This window comes from Neocloeon triangulifer, unplaced genomic scaffold, assembly GCF_031216515.1.
Source record: "Neocloeon triangulifer isolate White Clay Creek 2 clone unplaced genomic scaffold, ASM3121651v1 ptg000017l, whole genome shotgun sequence".
Lineage (NCBI taxonomy): Eukaryota > Metazoa > Arthropoda > Insecta > Ephemeroptera > Baetidae > Neocloeon > Neocloeon triangulifer.
Genome location: NW_026775559.1, coordinates 7,163,379 through 7,190,943, shown reverse-complemented (window position 1 = coordinate 7,190,943; position 27,565 = coordinate 7,163,379). Strand labels below are relative to the sequence as shown.

The 27,565-nt window shown below is 40.6% G+C and overlaps 3 protein-coding genes across 11 annotated transcripts in view; all 3 read left to right on the top strand.

Moving 5' to 3' along the window:
- LOC132202951 (teneurin-a) overlaps positions 1–15,716 on the top strand; it is a 322,154-nt gene extending 306,438 nt beyond the window's left edge. For all 8 annotated transcript variants that reach the window (XM_059630319.1, XM_059630318.1, XM_059630313.1 and 5 more), the window contains 18 exons: positions 1,384–1,750; positions 4,675–5,083; positions 5,331–5,580; positions 6,764–6,999; positions 7,065–7,330; positions 7,834–8,339; positions 8,483–8,809; positions 8,930–9,102; positions 9,164–9,423; positions 9,607–9,909; positions 10,085–10,357; positions 10,419–10,817; positions 10,874–11,380; positions 11,440–11,697; positions 11,753–11,957; positions 12,013–12,409; positions 12,465–12,713; positions 12,974–15,716. In XM_059630319.1, the coding sequence (XP_059486302.1) occupies positions 1,384–1,750; positions 4,675–5,083; positions 5,331–5,580; positions 6,764–6,999; positions 7,065–7,330; positions 7,834–8,339; positions 8,483–8,809; positions 8,930–9,102; positions 9,164–9,423; positions 9,607–9,909; positions 10,085–10,357; positions 10,419–10,817; positions 10,874–11,380; positions 11,440–11,697; positions 11,753–11,957; positions 12,013–12,409; positions 12,465–12,713; positions 12,974–13,352 (5,764 nt within the window). In that variant the 3' untranslated portion in view covers positions 13,353–15,716. The remainder of the gene's footprint in view (positions 1–1,383; positions 1,751–4,674; positions 5,084–5,330; positions 5,581–6,763; positions 7,000–7,064; positions 7,331–7,833; positions 8,340–8,482; positions 8,810–8,929; positions 9,103–9,163; positions 9,424–9,606; positions 9,910–10,084; positions 10,358–10,418; positions 10,818–10,873; positions 11,381–11,439; positions 11,698–11,752; positions 11,958–12,012; positions 12,410–12,464; positions 12,714–12,973) is intronic.
- Positions 15,717–15,972: 256 nt separating this feature from the next.
- LOC132203374 (ATP-dependent RNA helicase SUV3 homolog, mitochondrial) lies at positions 15,973–19,490 on the top strand. Its single transcript, XM_059631100.1, has 13 exons — positions 15,973–16,372; positions 16,435–16,657; positions 16,709–16,877; positions 17,193–17,304; positions 17,360–17,529; positions 17,589–17,863; positions 17,918–18,059; positions 18,131–18,289; positions 18,347–18,526; positions 18,582–18,730; positions 18,782–18,951; positions 19,010–19,131; positions 19,274–19,490. Exons 1-13 carry the CDS (start codon positions 15,991–15,993, stop codon positions 19,376–19,378), a joined length of 2,358 nt encoding a protein of 785 aa, XP_059487083.1. The 5' UTR covers positions 15,973–15,990; the 3' UTR covers positions 19,379–19,490.
- Positions 19,491–21,153: 1,663 nt separating this feature from the next.
- On the top strand, positions 21,154–25,815 carry LOC132203375 (coiled-coil domain-containing protein 177-like). Of its 2 annotated transcripts, none has more exons than XM_059631102.1 (14): positions 21,154–21,313; positions 21,511–21,656; positions 22,323–22,434; positions 22,622–22,772; positions 22,833–23,108; positions 23,168–23,347; positions 23,417–23,563; positions 23,699–23,840; positions 23,903–24,094; positions 24,261–24,440; positions 24,501–24,682; positions 24,901–25,113; positions 25,266–25,421; positions 25,480–25,815. In XM_059631102.1, the coding sequence occupies exons 1-14, from the start codon at positions 21,262–21,264 to the stop codon at positions 25,613–25,615; spliced, it is 2,265 nt and encodes a 754-aa protein (XP_059487085.1). In that variant the 5' UTR covers positions 21,154–21,261; the 3' UTR covers positions 25,616–25,815. The 2 variants fall into 2 exon arrangements, with proteins under 2 accessions (XP_059487085.1, XP_059487084.1); XM_059631101.1 differs by having other exon boundaries at positions 21,155–21,313; positions 23,414–23,563.
- Positions 25,816–27,565: the final 1,750 nt, after the last annotated feature.

Here is a 27,565-nt window from a genome sequence, read left to right as displayed (position 1 = left end):
TAGACTTCAACCGAAATCATCAATTATATCTAAAAATGAACATATTTTTAGTAAATGAAAAACTAATTAGTTCTAAATTTAAGCATTAAGTTTTTCAATGGATTTGAAAAAAAAATTCACTTATCGTTCCCTGTATAGTTAAAAGGCCTGTTGCTCACGTAAATTTCTGGGTCCTACTTTGCGCAAAAGTTTGCTTGCCCAAAATTCGTCGTAAATTAACCTTTCTGAGCTTTAAAATTCCAATTTACGATGCAAGTTGGAAAGGATAGTGGCGCGAAAACTCGAATGCAAATCGCCTGATACGACAAAGAATTCTTCCTGTATAATCTGCGTTGTTGCTTTTCTAATATAATTTTAAGCTCTCTCGCGCCGAGCAATAATCCTTTTGTGTATTACACGCACTCGGCCAAAAGTGTGACGCACGGCTGAAAATAATTTATAGCATCAACAACAATAACAACGCTCGGGATTAAATTCGACTACGGCGGCGGCTTAATTTGTACGTTCATCTAATAATGGTGGCTGCTCGCTTGTAACACGGTTCGGGCGCGAATACATACAAGAGACGATCGACGAGTGAATTAGTATCTGCGTGCCTGGCCCACCTTGCTTGGCTCCTGTCGCACGCGCAAATTGCTTTAATTGCGCTGAAATGGAGCTTTGATGAAGCGATGGGTTTAATTATTTCGGTTGCTTCCTCCCGTCTCTCCGAGTAATTAGACGATTACAATTCAATCAATGATTTTCTCCCTGCAGAGAGAATCAATTAATTGCAAGACCGTAATATAAGCCTTTCATTTGCAAATTAAAAATATTGCCTTGTTATTTAAAACCACTAAAAAGTCATTCAAATGTTTAATTAAAAAGTGGTCAATCTGAATTAAAAGTAACAAAAACCTGTTAAGACAGAAATTGGTAAAACAAATTAGTATTTTGCCCTTCAAGGGTAAAAATTTTCAAATAAAAAAGACAAAAATTTGGTACTAATTGAACACGAATTCGTCAAAGGTCCGTACAATGCGTTGGCAACGGTCATGCCATGTTAAGTATATTCTAAGTAAGATGTCACGAGGTATTCAAAAATATATAGTTTTGCCCCGATATCTAAAAATTTGCGGCTTTTACGGATGTTGAAATTTGGATTTTGCAAAAATATATGAAAAATCTGGGCATCAAAAATGACCGCCTAGATGTTGCCTTACTTTTCACTAAGTCGTGCTGAATTTTAATAAACTTAAAAAAAACCTCTAAGAGAAAATACTTGAAGTTTTATCCAGAAATTTTAGCTCTCATTATCGAGCCTAATTGTCAATTTGAAAACCCTCACTCTCTGTAAATGATCTTGAAAAAAAAATTAATTCCACCTCGATTGATACTTTTCAGGTTTGACCTTTTGGTGAACGGTGGTGGTGCTGTGACCCTGCACTTCACACGCATGCCCTTCCAGCCGGTCACGATGACCCTTTTCTGCCCTTGGAACCAAATAATCGTGGCACCCGCCGTCACTCTGCAGTACAGCAACTCGACCGAGGACGCCAATTTCAAGCGACGCAAAGGCAAGGGCGGAAAGCAGAGTCCAGCGATGCCTCCACCCTCCGAAACGCCTGTGCCCGTCCAGCTGCCTCAAAGGTACTCACGACCTTGCGGCGAGCACGACCACAACCTCATGAGTCCGGTCGTCGTTTCTACCTGGATGCCGGACAAGGTTGGAGGGGCGTCTGGACAGAGTGCAGTTTTCAGCGAAACGCAGGTACGAAAAAAACATGACATTTAGAATAAAACAGGTTGATTTTCTTCCAAAATGTTTTAAGCAGAGAAAAATTAAATTGGTTATGCTGAGGGAATTTGTTAAAACTGTTTTTAGCAATTTGATTATCTGGCAATACAGAATATGCGCAGAAGTTCAAAATTTAATAATAACATAGTCATGGATGAAATGAAAAATCGTCAAAACCTTTCTGTTAATTCACACAAAAAGCACATTTCAAAGCTCCACATGGCTGGCTCAAAAATTATAAGATTTTAAATTTTTTCTGAAATGACACTAATTTACATTCAATATAATTCTAAAACGTTTTTCAATCTAATGAGTTAAATTTTTTTTTATCAAAAAAAATGTAGAGAAAATATAAACTGGAATCCATATGTGATAGAAAAATGTAGAATACTGTGTGGTAAAACATTTTTTTTAGTTCTCTTTGAATTTAATATCTTCCGTCACCGGTTTCGATTGTGCAAGTGTGTAACGTATTGGGATGGAGGCAAAGTGTCAGTACCCCCGGCAATCGCGGAAGAACCAAGTAACCTATGCAGGCCAGACGCCTTCGAGTCTCCTCGGGCAAAGTGCGAGTCTGCTTTGCATAAAAGCTGCCCGCTCTCGCAACCTGGCGCCGATCCGAGCGAGACAAGGGATCGGTTTTTAAAGTTGGGCAACGGCTGCTTTCTCAACAGCCGGGGCTGTAATGCGAAATTCAATTTCCTGCCGCTCTCTTCTCTTGCGGTGCAAAAAGACGCTCTCAATCTTTGCCGGTTTTATAGCTATTGGCGATAGGAGGGCGTCGTTGCTCGCAGTTTTTCTTTCTTTTCCTCTCTTTCTTAACTTGCAGGAGAGAAATAAAAATACATATCTGTTGCCGAGATCTGGAGGCGCCGACGGCTGTTTTGTTAAGTTTTTATTGCCTTCTTGTGAGGGCGGGTCGGTGGCGGCAGGATTTTCGCATTACTCACGGCGATGCGGCGCAAAAATTGCTTCCTCCACTGCCCGACGCAACTTTTGCGGACGGGTGTCATTTATTAAATTAGGATTCAAAGCGCGCCGCCTCTCGTCCATCTCTACGAGACGCCAGATCGAATCGGTGCGTCGAAAAACTTTCTCTTGATTCTGCAGGAACTCTCAATTTCCTCCGCTAAAGCGCCAAGAAACGAAATTTTCTGATACAAGATTTTATGTAACGCATTTCCAGGGCGTTCAAAACCCAATCAATGAGTTTGGGAAGGCTAAATTTGATTTCAATGCGATATTTTAAGTATATAACAAACAAAATAGTTGCATAAACAAATAAATAAACACTGCACTTAAAAAATTACAAAAAAATCTTCAGTAACTCATAGTAATTTATACAAAAATCAACAAAAATATTCAAAACTTTTTATAAATAAATTTTAATGAAAAAAGAAGAAGAATCAATTATGAGCAAAGGAACAGATTATTATTTAAAATTGTATCAAAAGTAAACTATTCAACTATTTGACTTTCCGTTGCACAAGAATCACACGCCTTCAAATAATGTTGTTTTGATTAAATATATTTTTATAGGATGGCCCCTGTTATACATTTTTTATCAATTAAAGAGATAGAAATAAAAACGTGGATCTAATCTTCAGTGCCATTTTAACATTGCGAAAGGCCCAGTGTTTTTAGACTTGTCAAAGAAACTCTTATTTAAAAGTGGGAACCTTTTTCATTTACGCCGCACTTCACTCAAAACACAAAGAGCCCTCACAATGATTTTAACTAAAAGTACAAAAGAAATTTGCCTCTCTGCAACCGCTATTATTTTTTGGCGCGTTTTACTCTTTTCGTCCGCCCTTTCTCACTGGCCAGCGGTTCTCTCTCTTCTCTTTATTAATTCGCTGTTTTTCAAACAACGTCGGCCAGGGCGGTGACGAGGCTTCATTTCCAATTTAATCCTCGCGTCGCACGGCTGGCGGGCACAATGCAACGAGGCCCTCTTTTGTTCCAGCACTGTCCTTTGTGCTGCACCCAGGGGAGAAAAGGGACACTGGTCCTTCTTCTGTGCTCTCCTCTATCTTTCTCGGGTCGTCGCATTCCACAGCTGCCGTAACTCGCGCTGCTCGCAGAGAATTTTATCGATCTCGCGCGCGACCCGAATTCCTCCTTTTCTGCCAGAGCAAATAAATGTTTTTTAAAAATGGATTCCGTTCTCAGCGCGCCGCAATAACAATAATGGAATTTTTTATCTACGCGCACTGCTTTTATCGGCGCCCTAATGAAATTTGCCACGGCTTGTGGGGTTTCTTGCAGCGAAGCAAAAAAAATCGCCTCCCAGAAGTGCGAAATAATTAATTTTCCAACGCGCGAGCAAACAAGTTTTTCCGGCTTCCACGTCAACTGTTTCTGAAGTGTCAATTCAATACACGCGTCCAGCACCAGCTTTGTTTGGGCTTCATTATTTTATTTCCGCCCACCTGCTTTTCAGACGGTGATAAATTGAGTCGCGCGTTGCTGCAGCTGATGGACGGATTTTCATGAAAAGGAGCAAAGAAAACTTTCACCGTGCAATCGAAAAAAAATGTTTTTATTAATTCACCGCCTTGATAAATAACGTTATGATTGATTTGCTGCGTATTATTATTTCTTTCTCGAATTAGAAGCATTGGCGGTGAAATTAAAGCCGCAACTGATTTCCCAGCGGTGCGCGCCCGGGGAATTTGAGACTCAAACGGCGGCGAGGTTTGTTCCGTTCTGAATGCCAGCCGATATATACTGACAAGAACTGCCATTGATTGGCAAAGGAAAATGGATTGAATGCGAAACGAGAAAATTTCACACAGAGAACCAAATCGCAGGGGAATCGGAATTTCCTCTTTATTTGACTTTCCTTCCGTTTGCGGCTTGAGAGGGTAACTCTAAAATTCCAATTCTTGTTACAGATTTTGCAGGAAAGCATCCCGATTCCTGGTTCTGAAGTGCACCTCATGTACCACAGCAGCCAAGCGTCAGGGTACTTGTCGATCGCCCTGATGCGTCTCACTCACGAAAAGATTCCCCTGTCACTGCGCCTCGTCCACCTTCGGGTGATCATTGAAGGGTCCGTTTACGAGAAGGTCTTCGAGGCTGACCCCAACCTGACCTATACTTTCGCTTGGAACAAACGCAATGTTTACAAGCAGAAGGTGTACGGCGTGGCTGTGGCCAAGGTCTCGGTAGGGTACGAATACATCGGGTGTGCCAGCATCATTTGGGAGACGAGAACCGTCACCATGCAGGGCTTTGACGTCGAAATTTCAGGCGTGGGAGGATGGAGTTTGGACATTCACCATCACTACAACTTCAATGAAGGTCAGAATCTTGCCTCAAATAATTTTTTAATTTTTATCAGCAATTTAAGATTGATTCAAAAGCACAAAAACTTATAAATTTTAATTTTTTTCTATGCTTTGAGAAATTATGTAGAATTTTAGAAATTTTCGTTTCCAGTATTTGTGTTTGAATATTTTAACTGTATTTTTAATATAAAAGCTTGTTCAAGTTGGTTGAGATTTGAGATATTTAATTTTCAAGACATTTTTTATTTGTTGTCCCACAGGAATCTTGCAAAAGGGCGACGGCTCCACCCTGCACTTCAAACGCTATCCACGAACGGTTCAGGTTCTCTTGGGCAATGGTTTGCAGCGCAACCTCGAGTGCAAGGATTGCAACGGCCTGTCAAAAGACGCGCGGCTGCTGACCCCGGTGGCCCTGGCCTCCGGGGAGGACGGCAGTATTTATGTCGGGGACTTCAATCTGGTGCGCAGAGTCACTCCTGAGGGACGCGTCTACACCGTGCTCAAGCTCAGGTACGAAGAACCCTCCGTTTTAATCTGGCAAAGAGAGTTTGCATCATTGCGAGTCGTAAACTCTGCGAGTGATGAAAAGACGCGCGCGTATCATCTCGTTTTTAATGCGGGCGTCGATAGCACGAGCTTTGGAAAACGACGGTGCATTATAAAATAAAACCTGCAGCGGAGGCGGAGGAAATTAAATTCCGCCATTATTTCACTTCGCAGCGATTATTTAAGGAGACGTGTACATCAAATGAAAACATTAAAACGACAATAACTCTCTGCGCCGACAGACTCCCCCTCGGTTTTGCTCTTTCTCTCATTAAAAGCGGCGCAGAAATGCAATTAGGGCTTCTCGCAGCCGTAAGTCATTCTCGTAACGTGACGTTAATTCTTCTTTTGAGTATCTCGCTGCTAAAATCGTGCAACAAGAATGACTAACCAACTCGTTCGTATCGACCCACCACTTTCGGCGCCGCACACCAAGAAGCGAAAAATAAAAATAAACGCGATGTTGTGCCCCCCGATGATCGCCATAATGCGTTAGTCGTGTTATTGCCGGCGTGGTGAGCACCCTTGTGCTCTGTGGCGCGCGGCCCTATGCAATTTTATCGGCGCGGACCCAACTACTACATAACGACACACCCTGCATCTTTGTGTGTATGCATGCATGCCCATTGTAAAACGAACGCCCCCGGCGCCGAACAAAGCGATGACACTTTCATTGTGTCAGCGCCGTGGGAACGTGAAAGGTGCTCCATTGAACTTCACCTGCCCGTCAACGCCCCGTCAGTGTCAAGTGCCGACACCATTTTTGCCCTACCCTCTATTTTTTTGTTAAATCGGAAAATCAATACAAATGAAAAAAATAAATACCAATGGCAGTTGTCAGCAACCCGCGCTACAAAAAAATAAAACCATTTGTGTTTTAGTTTGAAATTTTTCTATGGTATTCCCGTGCACTTTACGTGTCATTTATTAAATAAAAATAAATAAATAATTTTATTAAAATGACATTTAACATTTAATATAAAACAATTTAACGTAATTAATCTTTCTACGTTTTGTGGGAATTCGTAGAAAGCATAAACCATATATTTTGTTACTTTAAAAAACAAACAAGTTGAAAAATATGAAACTATCATCTGATTTTTAAAGTTGAAATTTTTTTATTAACGCAGAATTTCGCTTTTTACAGTGCAACTCAGGTTTCTTATCAGTACTACCTGAGCATCTCACCTGCCGACGGTCACCTTTACGTGTCAAACCCTGAGAAGCACCAAATTTTGCGCGTCATTTCCTTGGAGGAAGTGAGCGACCCAAGTGTAAACTTTGAGTCAGCCGTCGGATCCGGCGAGAGATGCATTCCTGGGGACGAAACCAACTGCGGAGACGAGGGGCCTGCCAAGGATGCGAAACTCGCGCACCCCAAAGGTCGGTTATCTCCACCATAGCGGCGGGCCGAGTTTGCATTTGAGCGTTTTGGGTTTGATTCGTAGGGTTGACGATATCGGCTGACAAGACCATGTACATTGCGGACGGCACCAACATCCGTATTGTCGACACCAAGGGCATAATCCACACTCTGGTCGGCCACCATGGCCACCACAACCACTGGAAACCCATCCCCTGCCACGGCTCCATTCCCGCACAGCAGGCTCAGCTCCAGTGGCCCACAGGCTTGGCGCTCAGCCCACTCGACGGCAGTCTCTATTTCATCGACGACCACCTCGTCCTGCGGCTCACTGACGACCTCAAAGTCAAGGTAAATGCTGACAACTTTATAAAACACGCGTTTATGCTTATTTTGTAGTTCCTACATACAAAATGTTTATGCAAAATTTTAAAAATTCGTGATAAATTAATTATCATATATATCAATTAAAAATAGGGGTAAGGTCTCAAGGGGGGTGGGGGGCCCATGCGAGCACCACCAAATCTGATAGAAAGCCCCCGAACAAGGGTCAGGTTGGTTGGGAAGCACAATTGTGCCAAGGGTGCTCGACTACGGCAAGAGACCGACCCAATACCTAATAAGCTCACGGGTGCCATAAGTAAAATGAAAAAGAAAATCAATTAAAAATTAATTTTGTAACCAAAGGAAAAATTAATATTATTTTAATTTTAAGACCTAATTTAAAGATAATTAATTGCTTTTATTTTAGATATATTTTGTAAAATTAAAAAAAAATGAAAATTGTTTTTATTGAAAAATAAATTTAAAAGACCATTTAAGTTTATTTAATCTGGCATTTTTCTTTAAAACAGGTTGTGGCTGGAACTCCTCTGCACTGTCCGGCGGCCAAAGAACAAGTGGCCGAGGACGCAGATGAGGAGGCGACGGCCACCCCACTTGGATCCATCCTCAGCATAGCCTTCTCTCCTGAGGGCGACCTCTACATCGCCGAGACGGACTCGCGTCGCGTGAACGCCATTCGCTTGATTGACCCCTCGGGCCGGATCATGGACTTTGCTGGAAGGCAGGCGACGCCGCGCTGCGAGTGTCCGCCCAAGCACGCGTTCTACAACGTCACCTGTGAGTGCACCCCGACGCCCAAGGCGCCTCCCGGCGCCGCCAGGGACACTGTCCTCTCGGCCAACGCGCAGTTCGAATCGATTTCAGCCATGACAGTATCACCCGACGGCGTTTTGCACGTCGCTGACCGCGGCAGCCTTCACATCCTGTCACTGATGCATTACCTGCCCACCGCGGACACCAATGGCGATTTCCATATTCCCTACCCCACCTCAAATGAGATCTACAGTTTTAACAGGTAATTTTATCATTTTTTTAATTTAAAAAAATTATTAATAATGGTTCAATTTGAGACTTTTTATTTAATTAATTCTTTTTATTTAATACCAACGATATACAGATTTTTTTATTTAACAAACTTTTTTCATGTTTTTTTAATAGATACGGCCAGCATGTGTTGACAAAGGACATGACCTCGGGCAAGATCAAGTACAAGTTTGGCTACAGCAAGAACACCAGTTTTGGCAAACTCTCAAAGGTGACTGACGGCGCGGAAAACAAGCTGCAGTTCCTGAGAGACTACTCCAACGTTGTTGGCACAATTGAAAGCACACAGGATCACAAGAGTGACCTTATGATCACCGGCGTTGGTTTCCTCACCAAACTGACCCAGGAAGAAGGACGCGCCGAGATCGATCTAGAATACGACAGCACCACTGGGCTTCTCACCAGCAAAACTGACACCAAGGGCAACGCATTCATCTACAGGTGTGAAATGTGAAATTATTTTATTTATTTTTTTAATATTATGCAACCTGCTCTACTCGAGAGTCAAGCAAGTTGCCTAATTTTTAAAAATGCGTTTATAATTTAAATTTGCTTTTTAAGATATGACGGAAATGGACGACTGAGCCACGCAATTCTTCCAACTGGCGAAACAATGAATTTCAAATTCCAACTGCAATCAGACCAAGGCGTAATTGTAAAAGTCGGACAGAATGACAGGCAGCCCGCGGAATTGAGAATGAGAGGGCCCGCAAAAGCCCTGGAAATTAGCCACGGTATATAGATGGGAATAATTGAAAATTAAAACAAAGGTTTATTTGAAATTAAATTCTTTAGCTGGCACGGTGAGCGAATCTAAGGCGCTGAGTAATGGCTCGTTTTGGAGCCGCGCCGGCTGGGGTGCCGAGCTGCACAGTGAGACTGGTGCGCAGCACCCACTGCTGAAGCTGACGATGCCGGTCGAGGCTGAGATGTTGCCCTTGGCAGCCAGCCAGAGTCTGATCATTGGAGATGGCATCGCTAATATTATTGAGTGCAAATATCGCCTTTCCGGTGACGTCAAGGCTGAGAGGCAGAAGCTTGACCGCGAGCTATGGGTGAGTGCAGAAAAGCTTTCCTCTCCGTCTGAAGAGGCCATTCTATTTTTGACAGATTTTTTTTATTGTTTGGATGTATTTCAAAAAATGCAATTCTATAAGAATAATTTTAAATTCTACTCTTCAAACATTTTTTTTTTAAATTTAATTAATTAATTAAAATAAAAAAATGATTTTTTTAAGGTGAATGCAAGCAAGGTGCTTGTAGTTGAATATGACCACCACAACAGCAGAGAGACTTACTTGGACAAAGACAATCAAGCCCTTCTCTCCGTCCGCTTTGACGCAGCCGGACAACCAACGTCTTGGGACCCGACAGAACACGGCCAGGCCTTCAACATCAGTTACGATCGATTCAACCGTCTGGACGGATGGACATGGGGTGACTTGTCGGAAAAGTATCAGTATGACAGACACGGCCTGCTCTCGGAAGTGGTCAATAGCAAATCAGAGTCAACCACCTACACATACAACGAGCTGAAAATGGTAATGGATGATTTGATTGTTTACTGCGCCCTCTGCATAAATGGGCCAGCAAATATTTGTTTGCTGGCATTTAAGTGAATTACTTGCGCGTTCATCAATTTGCATATTTCCCTTTACATTCTATTGGAAAACAAACACGGCCAATAGTTATTGACTTAACATGCAATTTTCGCAGGTATCGAGAGTGACTTTGCCCAGCGGCCGCAGATTTACCCTCCAGTATGACCAACAAGGCGGCCTAAAACAAATCACTCTGCCCAGCGAGACCAAGCATATTTTCTCAGCTCAACAGTCGTTTGGTTTCATGCGCCTCAGCTACACCCCGCCTGGCAGCCAAAGACCCTACCTGCAGCACTTCAGCCACTCTGGCAAGTTGATGCAGACGGTTTTGCCGGGAGAAGGTGCACGAGTATTGTACAGATATGATAATGCTGGAAGAGTTTCTGAGGTAATTGAATCAAAAATTTATAATTGATTAGATTTCATGACAATTTAAATCTAAATCTCAGGTGCTGCATGGTGATGGAAAGACACAGATCAGCTACTCAAGCTCAGGCTTCCCGAGCGAAATTGTCCACAACGAGAGAAATGACTTTGAATACCGCAGAGACTCTCAATATGTGAAAGGTCTCTTGACAGAGGAGCGATACGACTTTGGAGCCAAGACTGGATTGAGCAACGCCAAGTTCACCTACGAGTTTGACGCCAACATGCGACTCATTGGAGTTCAGGGCCGAATCGGAGGCCAAACTCTGCCCGACCTTGTCCAATCTTACAGCAGCAAGACTGGCAAACCCGAAACAATTGGCCAATTCACCCTCAGCCAACCCAAACCAAACAAGACTGAACTCACAGACGGGACTGCAACCTTTTCTCGATACCTGGATAGTCACTTTAGAGAGGCAAAGGTATTCAAATACATTAAAGAAATTGTTATTTAGATTTAATTTAAAAATACATTTAGGTTTCACTCAATATCCATGGAATCGAAGTGATTCGTACAGAGTTTGGCTACGCTCAGAGCCGCAAAATTGCACAAACCAGAACCTTCACGCGTCAGGGTGTTGGAGTTAACACCTACACCAACATTAAGAACTTCACCTATGACCCTGACGGCCAGTTGCGCGGCGTCGAAGGTCAGGAGCCGTGGAGCTTCCGTTACGATGACAATGGAAATTTGCTTTCGCTCACCTACCGAGGAAACGTCATTCCCATGGAGTACAATGCTCTGGATAGGATTGTCAAATTTGGTGAGGGCACCTACAGGTACGATAGCCGTGGCCTGGTGGTGCAGAACGCCAGGGATGAGCACTTCCAGTACAACGCCAAAGGTCTGCTCGTCCGCGCCAGCAAGAAGGGCAGATTTGACATTCGATACTTCTATGACCACATGGACAGACTATCCACTAGGAAGGACAACTACGGAAATGTCACTCAGTTCTTTTACACAAATCAAGATAGGCCTGATGAGGTAAAAAAAATAATACATATATATAATTATACAAGTAATCATTATTATTTTTAAATCAGGTGAGCCAGATCTACAGTCCGAGGGATGGAAAACTGATGTCGCTGGTTTACGACGATCGCGGCCACTTGATTTACGCCCAAGTGTACAGGAGTAGATATTATGTGGCCACAGACCAGTGTGGCACTCCAATCATGATGTTCAATCAGTACGGAGAGGGAATAAGGGAAATAATGCGATCGCCCTTTGGCCACATAGTGTATGACTCGAATCCATACCTTTACATGCCAATCGATTTTTGCGGTGGCATCCTGGATAAGGTTTGATTAATGCAAAATTTAACTAGGAGAGAAATAAAAGATTAATTTTATTAAGGTCACGTCTCTGGTGCACATGCCTGGCGCTCGAGGCGGAGTTTACGATCCGCTCATTGGTCAATGGATGACCCCGAGATGGGAAGGAGTTCTGGACAGGATAAACACGCCGTCTAGACTTCACCTGTACCGCTTCAATGGCAACGATCCCATCAATGCTGGACGGGACCAAAATATGCCTGACAACGCTCGAAAACTCATGACAGGTAAAAAAAACAATAATATTTTTTACTGATGAAATTTAATAAAATAAAATTTTAGAACACAATCACTGGCTGAAGTTGATGGGCCACGACCTGAAGAGTTTGGCTCCTCAGCTTTTCCCATCAGACATCCACGGCTTCCCCTCTGCAAGCAGCGACCTTTTCTCCAACTGGCCTGCACCACCTGTGCAGCCATCAACCCTGGCAGGATCGATTCAGGTTGGAGTGACGCCACTGAGCGCCAAAATTGGTCTCTTGTCGCACCTGCAAGAGCGCAAGTACAGTTCCAACATGCTCTCCTCTCTTTTGCACTCGGCCATCCAGAAAGACCCTTGGCCACCTCTGCCAGTCAAGGTGACCATGGCGGACCCTCCCTTCGGAAAGGGCATCCTCGTTTCCCGTGCCGGCAGTCAGGCCGTGGTCAGCAGCGTCCAGGCCGCCAATTCCATCTACAGGTTTTTTTATAGCCAATAAATTCTTAAGACGCATTTTAATTTTTGAAATCTCCAGGGACGTGTTCACTTCGGTGTTCAACCAGTCGCTGATGCTTGACTTCACCCTGCTGGTGCACTCGCAGGACGCGTTCTACTTTGTTAAAGAGGACATGTGGCGAGCGTCCGAGGACCATAGCCAAATCAAGAGACTGGGCAACCAGGTCAACCTGACCTTCCACGAAAAAGACTCGTCCACCGAGGGCATCTCGGGTGGCAAAGTAATCGACCTGAAAATCCACAGCCCGAGCGCTGTTGTCAATTTAAGGTATTTATAAAATTGAGAGATTCAATCATTAATAGCGCTCTAGAAGTTAAATTGCATGCACACCACCAAATAAATTTTCATTTCAATTTGAGAAAAAATCTGTAGATTTTTAAATCAAACTGTAATTTTTACATATTTGGTCCGAAAATTGTTGAAAACCACAAATATAAAAATAAAAATATACGGAATTACAAATTTTTCGGTCTTGTTTTCAATTAATGCTCAAAATTATTCTTAATAATTTTCATTTTAAACTTTAGGTATGGCACTTCGGCTGGTAGAGAAAAGCAGCGGCTATTGCACCATGCGCGTGGCCTGGCCATCCGCAAAGCGTGGCACCGCGAAAAGGAGCTTCTGAAGAACGGCGTATCTGGCAGCATAGATTGGACGCCGGCTGAGGTGGAAGAGATTTTGCAAACAGGCAGCGCGACCACCTACGAAGGCGAGTACACGCATGACGTGCAAAAGTACCCCGAGCTGGCAGAAGACCCGTTCAACGTGCGCTTTGTGAAGAAAGCGGAGCGCTCGAAAAAGGGCCGCAAGAAGCGCTCAAGTTTGGACAACGGCATCTGGACAACAAGCAGCAAACTGTGCTCGCCCCGCTGGTGGCTGCCCTGGAGGGTGGACACCGCGTGCTAAAGGTGTCCACTCGTCAAGATAGTTTTTCAATTCGACAATACAGGTACTTTCCCTCTACTCCAGTGGTGGACTACTTGGATCGAGCGAAAGTGGAAGTTTCATCCACCGAGCCGAAAGAAAGAAAGAAAAAAAAATTGTGGGATTTTCAAGCCAGCGCTATCCTAACAAAATAATTGTTGCATTATTCTTGTTAGATTTTCAAAGATGCCAAAAATTATAAAAAGATAAAACACTCTACGAGACGATTAGGATTTAGGGAGGGGTGGAAGGAAAAATAATGTGATGTTGAGTCGCGCGCGCATTACGATATGATATCAAGAGAAAAACAAGTGCTTAATTTTGTTCGAGAAGATTGAAGCACGTCGGTGTGTCCTGATATTAAATAACGACTGATAAAATTAATATTCCAAGCATTTTCAGAATTTAAGACGGAAATTTTTTATCTTGAAATCATTTTGTTTTGGCACAGAATTTATTTATTGAAAAAGGAAAGCAAAATTTTCTTTGTAAATTTTTGAGAAAAAAAACTCATCCAGTAATTTGTAAGTCTTTACGTGAGATAAAATGGGTGCTATTAATCTCGTAAAATTTATTTCCAAAATAATAGGCGAACCCATTCCGAAAAAAATCTTCCTTGCCGCACAGTAAAATTCATTGTTATCCCTTCAGTCAGCCGCACGCGCAGTTTGATTTTTGTAAAGTAGTGGCAACAAAAGAATACTCGGAGATTGATTGATGTAGAAAACTTTTGTGTTTAATTATAATGATTGCTGTAAAATCAGTGTGCTTGAATGTACCATGATTGTGAAAGCCATCATTTTGCAACACACACGAGATTGAAGTGAAATACACTGATCGTTCCATCAGCTTGCATATATTTGTATACCTCTCGCTCCATTCAACCAAACGATCCTCCATTTACAAGTATAGCAAAACATACACATACAATATGCATTTATTCTACATTTTTCATTAAAAAGAAAGAAGAAAACGCTTCAATTACAAAGCAGTGAAAATCGATGTAAATCTCTTATCACTCTGCACTCTGCATAGGAATTATTTTTCTGTGGCTCGTAACCTTTCACGCCACTTAAAAGATGTGCTTTAACCGCACACATATATTTTTTGTTACTCTCTACTTTTCTTCCAATTCAATTTTAAAAACTTAATTGATGAAATTTGTTTAAAAGGTCGAAATATAATATTTTTTCGATTTGCCTTATTAATCATACACACACGCATCAGTAGGACGAAATGTTTTTTGAAATGGAGTATAAAGAATTGTGTATATTAAATAAATAATTCACATTGCGCTTGAACTGTTTGAGCGTTGGGACTTCAGTGGCTATTCAATTATCCATAAACTAAATGACCAAAAATGTCCATCTGTTTTTTTTTCCATTTCACGTTCAATTGATGTAATCGAAATTATTATCATTGTAGCTGGCCTATTTGTACTGCATTATTGGATTTTCAGTGTTTTTCATCCACGGCGCCGGTCAAATTCATTTAATGTTTACAAAAAGTGCAAGAGGATGACGTTTGTATATTTTTTCGAGCCTGCATAACAAGATTTTGTGTATATGAAAAAAAACCAAAAGAAGATTGATCGTGTAAATATTTATCGTATTACAAAGAAAATAAATGCGCTCTGTCAACGAGAGGACTTTTCTCAAATGGAAAAAATATTTCTAGAGCTCGATGCGACAAATCTCTCTAACTCTCATCACCGATCGTTCACCGAATCAGGAAGATTGAAATGGAATATCGAGCATTTCGTATGTGATGTAATGCTGTGTGTTTACTTTTTTGCCCATCAACAGAGAGCGGTCTCAAGATTGAAAATCGGTTCAAATTTGAAACAAGGACTCGCGCGCAAAATGTTGTGTCAAAAATGGGCGCACAGTGTAATATTTGTAAGGTTATATTTAAATTAACGCGCATATTTAGTGATTATATTACAAATCATGCATATATTATTATTATTTTCTTGTTTTGAAACGGCTGACAATTTTTTTCGAGAAGCGTTTCTGAAAAATCGATTCACGAATAACAACACTCACGTCTCTGCACAATAAATTTATTATCTAGTCATCAAATGTTAAATGCTAATCTTAAAACTGCTGCTACACACTGACAAGAAGAGACTCTTTTGTTTTCAGTGAAATTGTTAAAATAAAACAAAATTAAAAAATAAACTCGAAAAAATCTTCCTCTCAAAATTAAACTGGGAAATATCATGCATAATTCTTAGTGGTCATTAATTTTGTAATATGGTCATGATACGGACATTTTGAAAGTCAGCCAAACAAAAAAAAGAGCAGAAGCAGAAAATGTCCAACTATGGTGTTTTAATAAATAAAATTGTTTTGTACAAAAAACCTTCTTTAATTTCATATTTTAATTCAACCCATTATTAAATTAATGTTGCTTTAGAACCAGTCCAAGCTAATTTAAAAAATAAAAAATAATTATAATAATGAATAATGATCATAATTTTATCTCCCTGTGCTAAGGATTCCAGCATACACGTTTGGCGCCCCGAAAACAAACGTGGTTGGTTTTCGGCCAATCAGAATCTATCGTTTGGTCTACGACACGCCCCTTTCTGTCTTTTCTGTTGTGTTTTGCATCATGCATGCCATGTGTTGAAACAGCCCTAAATCTTTCTTTTATCTTCTCGGGTCGAGGTCGCTTCAGGAAGGGCATGTTGGGCAGCGGTTCCAGGGTGATGGGGGCGGCACGTCGCCTCCGCTGCCTCAAACTCACACAGCAGCAAAACCACCAAAGACTGCTGCGGCCAGGTTGCGGCGCCCTTTCACTTGTCAGGGGCAAAAAGGACGACTCGTCCTTTTCGCACCTTTTCGTGCCGGTGCCGGTAAAGCCGAGTAGCGACGACATCAACGTCGGCGCCGAACTGACCGGCGCCGAAATCCACAAGGACGACCTGCTGAAGGTGCTCAACAAATTCTACCAGCGCAAGGAAATTAAAACCCTGGCCAAGGAGCATGGTCTCGACCGTGAGTCTCTTATACATGTATTTCTTTGATTGAAATTTTCACGTTCATGTTGAACCTTGCAGATCACTTGATGCACCAGGCGTACATCAGCTTTCGAAGGTACTGTCTGGAGGCGACGGCCCTGCCACCAGACCTGCACATAATCCTGGCTGACATTCTTCAGGGCGCCGGTTCTGTGGACAGCATTTTCCCCTATTTCCTGCGCCACGCCAGGACCGCCTTTCCGCACCTCGAGTGTATGGACGACCTGAGGAAGATCAGTGATCTGAGAACACCTGCCAATTGGTTCGAGTTTACTGTTGAATGAAGAGGAAATCTGAATAATATAATTATTAGGTACCCAGAAGCAAGGCGCCTAACTCGAAAGGTCATTTTTCACGCGGGTCCAACTAATAGTGGCAAGACGTACCACGCCCTTGAGAGGTTTATGAGCGCCAAGTCAGGTGTCTACTGTGGGCCCCTAAAAATGCTAGCTGTTGAAGTTTTCAACAAATGCAATGCTAAGGTAAGTTGATTGCGAAAATCTATCCAATACTTTAAAAAGAAGTAACAACCCTGTTGTGCTTGATTTATTGTATTTTCAGGCAAATAAAATTCATGAATTTGCCATTTGTTCAATCGGTAAAAGTTTTTAGCTATTTATATAATTAAGTCCGCAGACAATAGCAATGCCAAGACCCCATTTTAATGTAAATATATTTCGTCACTTTGATTTCTCACTCGCACTTTCGAAATTTAAGAGGCTGTGTATTTACCTCCTTTGAAATAATTGTGTAACGTCTTTTTTAATAATCCATTTATTTGTTTTTTTAATATTCAGGGGACTCCGTGTGATCTTGTAACTGGCGAAGAAAGGAGGGCTGGGAATGCTGATGGTTCTCAGGCAAACCACGTAGCCTGCACAGTCGAAATGACATCAATAAACCAACACTGTAAGCCAAAAGAAGCTGCACAAGAAAGATTTCCCTAACTGCTGAAATTTTTCAGTTGAGGTGGCAGTGATCGACGAAATTCAAATGATGAAGGATGACCAGAGAGGCTGGGCATGGTCCAGAGCTCTGCTAGGAGTTCAGGCAGACGAAATCCATGTGTGCGGCGAACCTGGTACTGCAGAGTTGCTCCAAGGGCTGCTCAACACCACTGGCGAGGATCTCGAAGTAAGAATTTCAATGGTCCAAGTCATTATTGAGTTTTAATGAAAACAAATTATTTGAAGATTAGAAATTACAAGAGATTGACTCAATTGGAGGTGGAGACGACAGCCCTTGGCACCTTAGACAATGTGCTTCCTGGCGACTGTATCGTCTGTTTTAGCAAAAATGACATTTACTCTGTGTCGAGGCAAATCGAAGCTCTTGGCCGGGAGGTGGCCGTCATTTACGGAGGTCTGCCTCCGGGAACGAAACTAGCGCAGGCTTCTAAGTTCAATGACCCTAGCAATCCATGCAAGGTAATGGTTGCAACCGACGCCATTGGAATGGGTCTCAATTTGTGAGTTTGTAATTTGATTTTAATCGGAGGCCTTATTGAATTATTTATTTTCAGGAGCATCAAACGAGTGATTTTTTATTCGTTGATCAAACCAGTGGTGAATGAGAAAGGAGAGAAGGAAATGGACACAATATCAGTCTCCTCAGCATTGCAAATTGCCGGACGAGCCGGCCGGTATGGAACAGAATATGAAAATGTAAGTTTTTTCCTTTATTAAAAAAAAATGTTAGTGCAAATACCAATCTAATTAATTTCTGATTGGCGCAGGGCAGAGTGACCACCTTCCGTCCAGACGATCTGCCAATTTTGAAGTCTCTTTTGTCACAAACCCCAGAACCCATCAAAAAAGCAGGCCTGCATCCAACTGCCGACCAAATTGAACTGTACGCGTACCACTTGCCGAACAGTGCTCTTTCCAATTTAATGGTTTGATCTTTTATTAATTTCAAACTCTGATTCTATGCTATTGCTATTCTTTGGTAGGACATTTTTGTAACTCTTTCCACGGTGGACGACTCGCTTTACTTCATATGCAACATTGAGGACTTCAAATTCCTTGCTGACATGATTCAACACGTGCCTCTTCCATTGCGTGCAAGATATGTTTTCTGTTGTGCTCCAATCAACAAAAAAATGCCCTTTGTCTGCACCATGTTTCTTAAAGTAATGAATTTTGTAGTCTATATTTTTTCGCATATTATAAGTTTTGTTTTTATAGTATTCCCGTCAGTACAGTAAAAACGAGGCTATCACTTTCGACTGGTTGTGCCGCCACATAGGCTGGCCATTTTCAGCGCCGCGCACAATTGTTGATCTTGTACACTTGGAGGCAGTTTTTGACGTACTCGATCTCTACCTGTGGCTCAGGTAAAATATGAAGTGCTACCTTTAAGCTGTACATTTATGAAAAACTTTCAGCTATCGATTCATGGATCTGTTTCCTGACGCGGCCCTTGTTCGAGACATGCAGAATGAATTAGACTTGATCATCCAACAGGGCGTATTCCAATTAACTAGACTGTTGAAAAATTCTGAGCAGAGTGGAGACGAAGATCAGTTTACCATGTCCAGATACAAGAATAAAAGAAGTAAGTTAATCTGATTAAAATTTGTATAGGTTTTGACATTTTTTCCTCATTATTGTAGTAAAAGCCAAAGTCAGTGATGATGGACCTAGTTTGCCAACAGGTCGTTTGACCGACAGATTATTGGCGCAAGGCCTCCTCACTCCAAACATGCTGCAGGAGTTGCAAAAGGAATGGAACCAGGTATATATCACCTACTAAAAAAATAATCAAATTTAAGTTTTATTTTTACTTTCAAAAGAATTCTTGTATTTGATATTTTATTGTTTTGTTTTCTATAAGATAATGACAAAACTTTTACGCAATTTGTTTGTTTATTTAATAGAAAAAAAGCAAAGGAGTAAAAGAAGATGAGGACATTTTAAATACGTCTGTAAAAAGAGGACGAAAGAAGAAAACAAAATCCACCCTTAGGGACGAAGATCTATGAAAAACGTGTGTATTGTCAAATATTAAAATGTTCTCAAAATTAGTGTAAAAAGGAGCAGTCACTGCCAAAAATGATAACCAAATCATTAAAATGTCAAAAGAAAATTGAAAAAAAATTGTTTAATTTTAAATTAAAGATATGTCTCACAAATACTATTACGAAGTAGGAACTTGCAATATTGATTAAGTAGTGGGGCGCCAAACGGCATTTTGTGAAAGGGCGCCGGCAATGAAAGGCTTTCTGTACAGCTATTTTGCACCGCGTGAATGATTGCAGTGCGTGTTGCATACGCATATAGCCGATGGGAGGGTGCGTGAAGGAATATGGTACCATCAGGTGCCAGTCATAAAGATGCGCCGCAGCTGGGCATGCCCTAGCGCTATCGACCAACAAGCGACGGCCGTCGCTCCCCTCTCTCGCTGCGTGACCACCGCGCTCCACCAGGGTCACGAATCGCCCCTGGAGAACGACAGCAAGACGCGGTGCGACACTCGTGAGCGAGACAACCGCTGCTTGCAACCAGGAATTCAAGACGCATCAGCAGAAAAAGAAACGCCTGCCCCGCAGGGCCCACCCTCTAAAAGGTATTATTTATTTTTTTTTAATTTTGGAGGTGAAAGGTGAAACGTTTTGCAATGCGCTTATTTTTCCTTAGAGATTTCCTTGGTGATCGCGTTACTCGCTCAATCCCCGTGGGTTTATTATGGTTACGAAAACACAGCTTGCCCAACTGGGATGCACCCGTTTGTTTTTATTTCATATTATTTTTGGACAGTAAACTATTACTTGAAAAAAGCATGTACATCTTGCCTTGCAAAATGCATCATTGACGATTTCTTTGTATTATTTTTGCATGCTTATTGTCAAATCTTGGATAAGTTCTTAAAAAATTTTTATTTTTATTAACATTTTGTAAATTTTCAGAAATATTTTTTTTTCCATATTAATTACTTTACTTTTATTGTAAGAAAAAGTTTTTTTTTAAATTTCAATTCATTTCAATAAGAAAAATTAATTTGCATGAAATTTCGTTTTTTTCTGTTCTTTTTTTCTTGAAAAAGAAGTATTAAAAAATTCCAAATTTTCTATAAATTTCAGCACACCATGATTTTTCCAATTTGATATAATATTTTATCATCAACGTCTTGTATGTAAATGTATTCAAAAAAATTTGATAAAAACAACAGATAATTAATTTAAATTCAATAATTATATAGATTAAAACAGCACTGCTGGTTGGTAGAAATAATGCGTCACGGTTGGTTTACAGCGCGATCATTTTCATTTGCATTCCCAATAATACCAAATTACACTTCACGCATGATTGCAATTCTGATTTACTTGATCGCCACCCAGTATTGTTGTTTCGTGTGAATTTCAATCGCGACTCGGCGCAAAAACAGCCCCTCCTTGCGTGGAATGGAATCGCACACATTCAAGTGAGCAAGCAATTCGCTCACATTGATCAGTGTTAAGGGCAAACAAGGTCAAACTGCACTCGCTATACTGCATGCAGATGCAAATTTTTAGGAAATCTCAAATTCCACTCGTTTTTAGTATTTATCATCATTCCTGTTTTTTCGCTAATTTTTAGTCCAACCAAAAACTGTTTTTTTTTTTACTTTCGCTGTTATCAGTGACACAGAAATTCAGTCATGCTTGACGGACGACTCGCGCCGCTCCGGTTTTTGTCTGCGCTGCTGAATTATATGCTGTATAATTTTTTCAATGGCCAGCGCAGCATCCATGTCAAATATATGTGACGTGGACCGGCGACTATCAGTCTGCGGCAGCCAAACCTGTCGGAACGACTAGCAATTTTTTTCTCTTTGAAAAATCAATTTAAATCACCAAGCTGGATTGCGAGAGTGAAACTAGGAAGGATGTTCCCTCCTCGTCCTCAACCATCTCATACGAGAAGTTTACATCCTTCAGGTTTATTTATTTACATGCACCAGATTAATGAATTTTCTAAAATAATAATTTAAAATAAAATATTTAGAAAAACAAAAACGACGAAAACGACGGAGATTTCATACTCCGGGAATGATGTTGAACGAAGCAAAAGTTGATAATCTTGAAAAGAAAATTATCAATTTTTGTTAAATTCCGGTATCAATTTATTTTTGCAGAAAAGGTCAACATGGAGGGGCCTGCACGGCGTATGGCGCCTTTGAACCTCACACTGGACAACTTTGATTGCGTCGAGGCGCGGGACTCTCCTTACGTTTTGACAAGTCCCAGGTCGCTTGAGGCGTGCAAAATTCTGGGCATCAAGGTAATTGCTTTCATTAAAAATTTCACATTAAAATGTGGCAGAGTTTTTCGATTTAAAATTTTATTTAAACCATTTTGCGTGTAAATAATACGGATGAATTAATTAGGGTAAGATAATGTCTGTATACTCGCTTCGGCTTGCAGGCTCATTCAAATTCTGCACCCCGCAGCATTTTTCTTTTTTCGTTTTCAAAAATTTCCAACACTTTAGCTATTGTTAAGTAGGAAATTGAAATGGTATGATAAATGAAATCACATAATAATTTCTAGACACATCAATAAAGCGCTTATTTTCATTTTGAAGGCAGATATAAATAAAAATATATTTTTCTTTAAATCTCAATATTGAGCGCGAGTCAATTTTAGGGAATTGCCAGTTTGCATGACTGTGTTTATAAAATACAATTAGATTAATTAGAATAATCAATGTATACACATTTCATCATTTTCATCATTACACGTTTTATAAATTAAATTTTTTAAATCAATGGCTAAAAATTTTCACGGTTGCACGCAGGAAAAGCATAGCTAATAAACTTAATTAATTTTAATCAAATATCAACATTCAGGGAGCAATAAATCTCATAGTAGGAAATGTAGTAAAATCCAAATATTGGCTTCATTGCTCAGAATTTCTTCAAAACCATTTTCTTTCAATTAATTCTAGCCCGTTGAGCTTCTGTACCAAAGTCTGGGAGAGGTTCGGCAGAAACTGGGTGACGCTGCTAGTCTGGATCGAGTGATCTCGGTTTACCAGACACTGGAGAGAGAACGACAGAGTAAGCAAAATATCATAGCCTTGTTTAGAGAACACTCAAGTCAAACAAGATCAATGCACTTTACTTTTTATTGCCCTATTGTAAAATCTACACGAATAAATTGGGCGTTCCACAAGAAGAAGTGCATATTCCGACGTCCCACTTTTCCACTCTCATTCAATACGTCACGCACGTCCGCGCCTTTCAGGCAAACTCGAGGCCTGCAGAGCAGTGCGCGATCATCTTTCAGTGGACACCGAAGCCGACCTGAAAGAAAATCACGACCCGTCACCCAAGAGCAAGAAGGAGCAGGCCGAACGCGAGAACAACTACCTGGCCAGGCATGACAAAGCGCTGAGGTAAATATCAAAATTTTCTAACCCTTTTTGTAATAAAAAAAAAAAAAAAATACAATACAGATCGCTGGAAAATAATAGCGAGGGAGATTCGTCTGAAAAGTCACCGGCACCGTCCAAATGTTCCATCAAAGTCGGAATCCGGAGTCCGAAGAAAAGTCCAGTGCTTCGTCCGTCATGTGTGCCCAAGAAAACGCAAAGTCCATTTGCAAGGGCAAGTCCGAGTCCGATTTTAAAGAGTTCATGCTCTCCCTCTTCATCTAGAAAATCAAGTCCAAGCCAAATTCCGGCTCCAACCTTCAAAATCACCACCACACCTAGGAGGAGGTCCATCAATAAGTACCAATATAATTAGAATTATTTTTCAATTGAAATTAATTATTTTTTTATTTCCAAAGGGTTAGACCCAGGACGGCTCCAAACAGAGCTTCTGCTAAGAGCCCCCCATTGAAAAAGTACCCTGGCTCTCCGCCTTTCAAGAACCTCCCGCGCTTAACTCGATTTTCGCCAGACTGCGGAAGGCCAAAGTCAAGCACCAGCACCTCATCATTGAGTGGCAGTCACAAGTTTTACCCATGGTAAAAGGAGTTAAAGATTTGGAAAGAAATTAAATTAAACTTGTGTGTTTCTTCACTGAAAATTAGCAGGCGGCAGGTGAGCAGTGCTACCTCAACCAGGAGCTCTTGCCTTTCGCCCTCAAAGTCCGGGCGCTCCTCTGCCAAGTGGACTTCTGTCACTGATCAGCATTCATTTTCTCGTAGAAATCTCTTTGGCGACATCAAAGCTCAGCTTAAGTAAATAATAAATTAAATATTTTTTTTTTTTCATTTCCTTATTATTTTTATTTACTACAAAAAAAAAATCAATTTTCCATTCCCAGAGAAGGGCAAAAATAAATTTTTTTAAAAAAATTACTAAACTGTTTGCAGTTTGGCAGCGGCTGCCATCCCTGAACATGACCGTCGAATTTTGGACTCTATGGTTTTGAAAAGGGAGCAGGAAATAGCAGCAAAGCAATTGGCATTTGAAGCGCATCAAGCCTGGGAAGAGGCAAGAGAGGAACGGGAGAAAGTGAGCTTCTTCTCAAATTTAACATGATATTTAAATATCTAAAATTTTAAAACTATCATCAGGAAAAAGAGAAACAAGCTAATGTCTACAAAGACTATCTGGTGAAGAAGAGGAGGATTGAAAACGAGATGAGTGAAAGGAAAATGGCTCTGTTGAGAAAAGAGGAGGAAGAGGCAAAGCAGCGGCTGCAGCAAAGTCTGGCTGAAAAGGACATGAGGGCTTCCACCAATTTGAAAGCAATCTCTGTCACTAAGGTAAGTTTAAATTTAAAATAATAAAATATCCTTGAAGTGAAAATAAAGTTGTTCTTTTTTACAAATTAAAGGAAAAGGAAAATTACAGTTTTCCACTTAACAGACACCTCCACGAGAACCAAATTTTCTTCAATTAAATCCTTTTTCTTAATTTTGTTCTATTTAGTCCTGCGGACAAGGTGACAAAGCAGACGCGCTGGAGCAGCAAAGAGCTGCAGTGGCGTGCGCCAAGGAGCAGATCAACCAGCAATATGAGCAGTGGCGGCAGAGCATTGAGCGCAACCAAATGGAGAGACTGGGCAGAGCGCGCGAGTCCAGAGAAAAGAGCGTTGAGTCCACGAAAAGGGTTAAATTTCTGAAACTAAAATTTTTATTCCTCTATTTTTAAACAATTTGCAAAATTTAGAGGGTGGCAAGCGCAAACAGGGTGGAGGAAATGCGTCGCGCCGAACGAAGAAAACTGATTGAAGAGGAGCGGAGCATGGCGATGGCTGCGTTGAGAGCAAAGTGTGAGGAAAAGCAGAAAAGGGCAGAGCTCAGGATGAGCAACATTGCCCTCAACAAGGAGCGTTGCTTGAAGGGCCAAAGGTAGAAAAAGCTATCAAACATAAAACATAACACACATTTTTTCTATAAATTTTCTTTAAAGTTTCATCAATTCTCATACCAATTTTTTTTTTATGTTCATAAATATATTTTTGCATTTTTAAAAAATAATTAAAATTTCTTAGTTTTTAATTTTTTTTTCTGCATTAATTCTCCTGAAAATAATTTCATACTTAGAATTTATTCCTTTTTTTATGTAGCGAGGTCAGACAAAGCAAATACGAGAGTGCCAGGAAGATGCACTCGGATCTGGAAGAAGGTCTGCGCCAGTGGCGTGAGCACTGCAACCAGCTGCAAAGCAAAGCGGCCGCGGAAGCAGCTAAAAGGGCTTCGCAGCAGTTCCTGGAGAAGAAGAGAAAGGCAGAGGCGGCCAACAAAGCTAAGGAACAGCACCACACTCTTGTGATGAGCAGGTAAAATTCACTTGATCTCCACTTTACTTTTATTCTAAACTCATATCACCAAAGGCCGTGTCCTGAATGTAGTGTAGTGGTCACGAGCAAACTTATAGTGATTGTGAGTGTGAAATATATTTTTTGCTAAAACTCTCTGACCCCTCTTGCAGAATATCTGCGGGCCAGAACGCTTTGCTCGAGGCGCGTCGCAGTGCCATCTTGGACAAGGAGGACAAGATGAGGCGTCTGCAGCAGCTGAGAGAGAGTTCGGTCCACGAGTCGAGGAGCACCGCCCAGAGCACAGCTTTGCTTAGAGACTCCGTCAGGTAAAAAAATCAATATTAAATATTTTTTTTGCATTTCTTGAGAGAAAATTGTTTTCAGGAGGAACCTGACGCCAGACACCTTTGATAAGCTGGTAGCTCGCACTGCTCTGGAAACAAGAGTGACCGCGAGCATTTCCAGTTCGGCAAGTCCGCCACTGAACTCGTCTTCCAAGTCCCACATTTTGCTGGGATAAACACTCTTCGATTGTGTCAAATTGTGGTGTATTTAATTGTGAGACTAGCTGTAGCATTCAAACATTATTATTGCAAATATTATAACAATCAGTAATTATTATATTGTTCACGTGTCCTTTGAGTGGTGCTGTTTATGTGGAAGATAATTTTAAAATGCATAATTATGACAACAGAGTAATAAAATTTAATTGATACTAAGCATTTGAACTTTTTTTTACTTTCAATGGACGGAAATTTAAAATCAAATTAAAGCAAGAAAAAGGCTTGAAATATTCATATTGAAACAGGCGCATTTTAAATAAGTGTAAGGAGGAAGTGAAAAAAGGCCCAGATAAAAATTGACCAAGATCGGTGGCCAGAGCCCAGCTGAGGTTGGCCACCAAACACGATGGCCTGCAGCACTACTTAAACAAGTACAGCATCACAAAGAAACCAGCAACATGTAAATTATGCAAAGCAGATGTGCAAAACAGGGCACACATTTTTAACTGTAACGTCATATTAAATCAAATTGACCCCCTGCAAAACCTGAGCAGGACAGAAAAAGAATCACAACCTCTATTGGATTGCTCGAAGAATGAATAAGCTGAAAAGCTCAACCCCATTCGGCATAAAAAAAATAAGTGGACATGTGTGCTAGTTTTTCCGCAAGGAAATGGTTAGATTTTATTCAGGAATTTCGAAAATTATTGTTTGATTAAAACTTTTGCAGCATGTGGAAATTCTTATTTTTTTCCATTTTGGGTCATTATTCTCATGTTAAACAATTAAACGAGCATTGCAAGATAGATAATTTAAATTTGACAATCTTTGTAAATTTCATAATTTTGCATTGATTTAAGATGATATTCTTCCTCTGTGAAGAGTGTAGTATGCGATCAAGGCAAAAATGGCCTGTTTGGTGACATTTATTTATTAACAGCTCTGACCAAAGGGCGATGTCGCCTCCGAAGGAAATAAGAGTTAGGTCTCCCACTAATTGAGTGTTTCATGCAGGTTTAATGGCATCATTAATATAATATGTTGAGATTTTTGCCACATTATATTGGCTAATTTAGAGGGAAAAAATCAGACATATTTGCGTCTAGGCCAATATTTGATTTTAATTCTTTAATGTATCAGAATTTGACAGTAATTTAATATTTATATTATAATAAACAATAAATATTATTTTTATTATTGTAAAGGTCAAAAATGTTGTATTATAATATGTCATTTTGTTGTATAATTTTTGTAAAAACGATGTAAAATATTATCAAATTTCTTTTTTACCTATCAATAAAAGTTTCCCGCGAATTTATTTGACGTAAAAATGCTAATTAGATAATTGATAAGGATTTTAATTGAATTTTTGAAATAAATTTATTCAAAAAGCTTGAACAAAAATTATTGTTGAATAAAGAAACACTTGAATGTTGGTATAACTAAGACAGTCTCACATGCCAAAGCCAACCTTTTTTTAGGAGGAGAAAGGAGAAGCGATTAAGGATAGAAAATAGTGCAAATCAATCTTGCGGTGATCCAGCTCAATAGGTGTGGTGCTGATATATTGTACCTCGACAAAATTAATAGGCATGCTAAAGTATATCGTAAAATGGCCTTCCAACCTGCGAGTGAATATTATTGAGAGTCACAGGACAAATTAAGGCTCTGGAACTCCTGGGAGGTTCTTCCATTAACATGAAACTGAGATTTTTGTAGCAAAAACTATACGCTTGTTTTAAAATGATGCTGCTGACAGGGTCTTATATCAAACGCTCGGCGGAAGGCGCCGAGGCAAAGAAAAACACAAACGTGCTGTATAATAAAGCCAGCAGAGCACACGAAATGGATAAATCAGTCTCTACCGAAAGATACTTCTCCAAAATACAATTTAACCATATGACATCAATTCAATTTTTTTTTATGCTTCACTACAAGTTTACAAAAATATGAAACGTTAATGTTGC

What these genes read in the sequence shown, in the direction of transcription:
- LOC132203375 (XM_059631101.1), top strand. Translation starts at nt 21,262, where the DNA reads ATGTTCCCTCCTCGTCCTCAACCATCTCATACGAGAAGTTTACATCCT. An exon ending in AGGCATGACAAAGCGCTGAG is followed by an intron (nt 22,773 to 22,832) that starts GTAAATATCAAA and finishes AATACAATACAG; the next exon opens with ATCGCTGGAAAATAATAGCG. An exon ending in AGGAGGAGGTCCATCAATAA is followed by an intron (nt 23,109 to 23,167) that starts GTACCAATATAA and finishes TTATTTCCAAAG; the next exon opens with GGTTAGACCCAGGACGGCTC.
- LOC132203374 (XM_059631100.1), top strand. Translation starts at nt 15,991, where the DNA reads ATGCCATGTGTTGAAACAGCCCTAAATCTTTCTTTTATCTTCTCGGGT. An exon ending in CAAGGAGCATGGTCTCGACC is followed by an intron (nt 16,373 to 16,434) that starts GTGAGTCTCTTA and finishes TGAACCTTGCAG; the next exon opens with ATCACTTGATGCACCAGGCG. An exon ending in ATGGAACAGAATATGAAAAT is followed by an intron (nt 18,060 to 18,130) that starts GTAAGTTTTTTC and finishes TGATTGGCGCAG; the next exon opens with GGCAGAGTGACCACCTTCCG.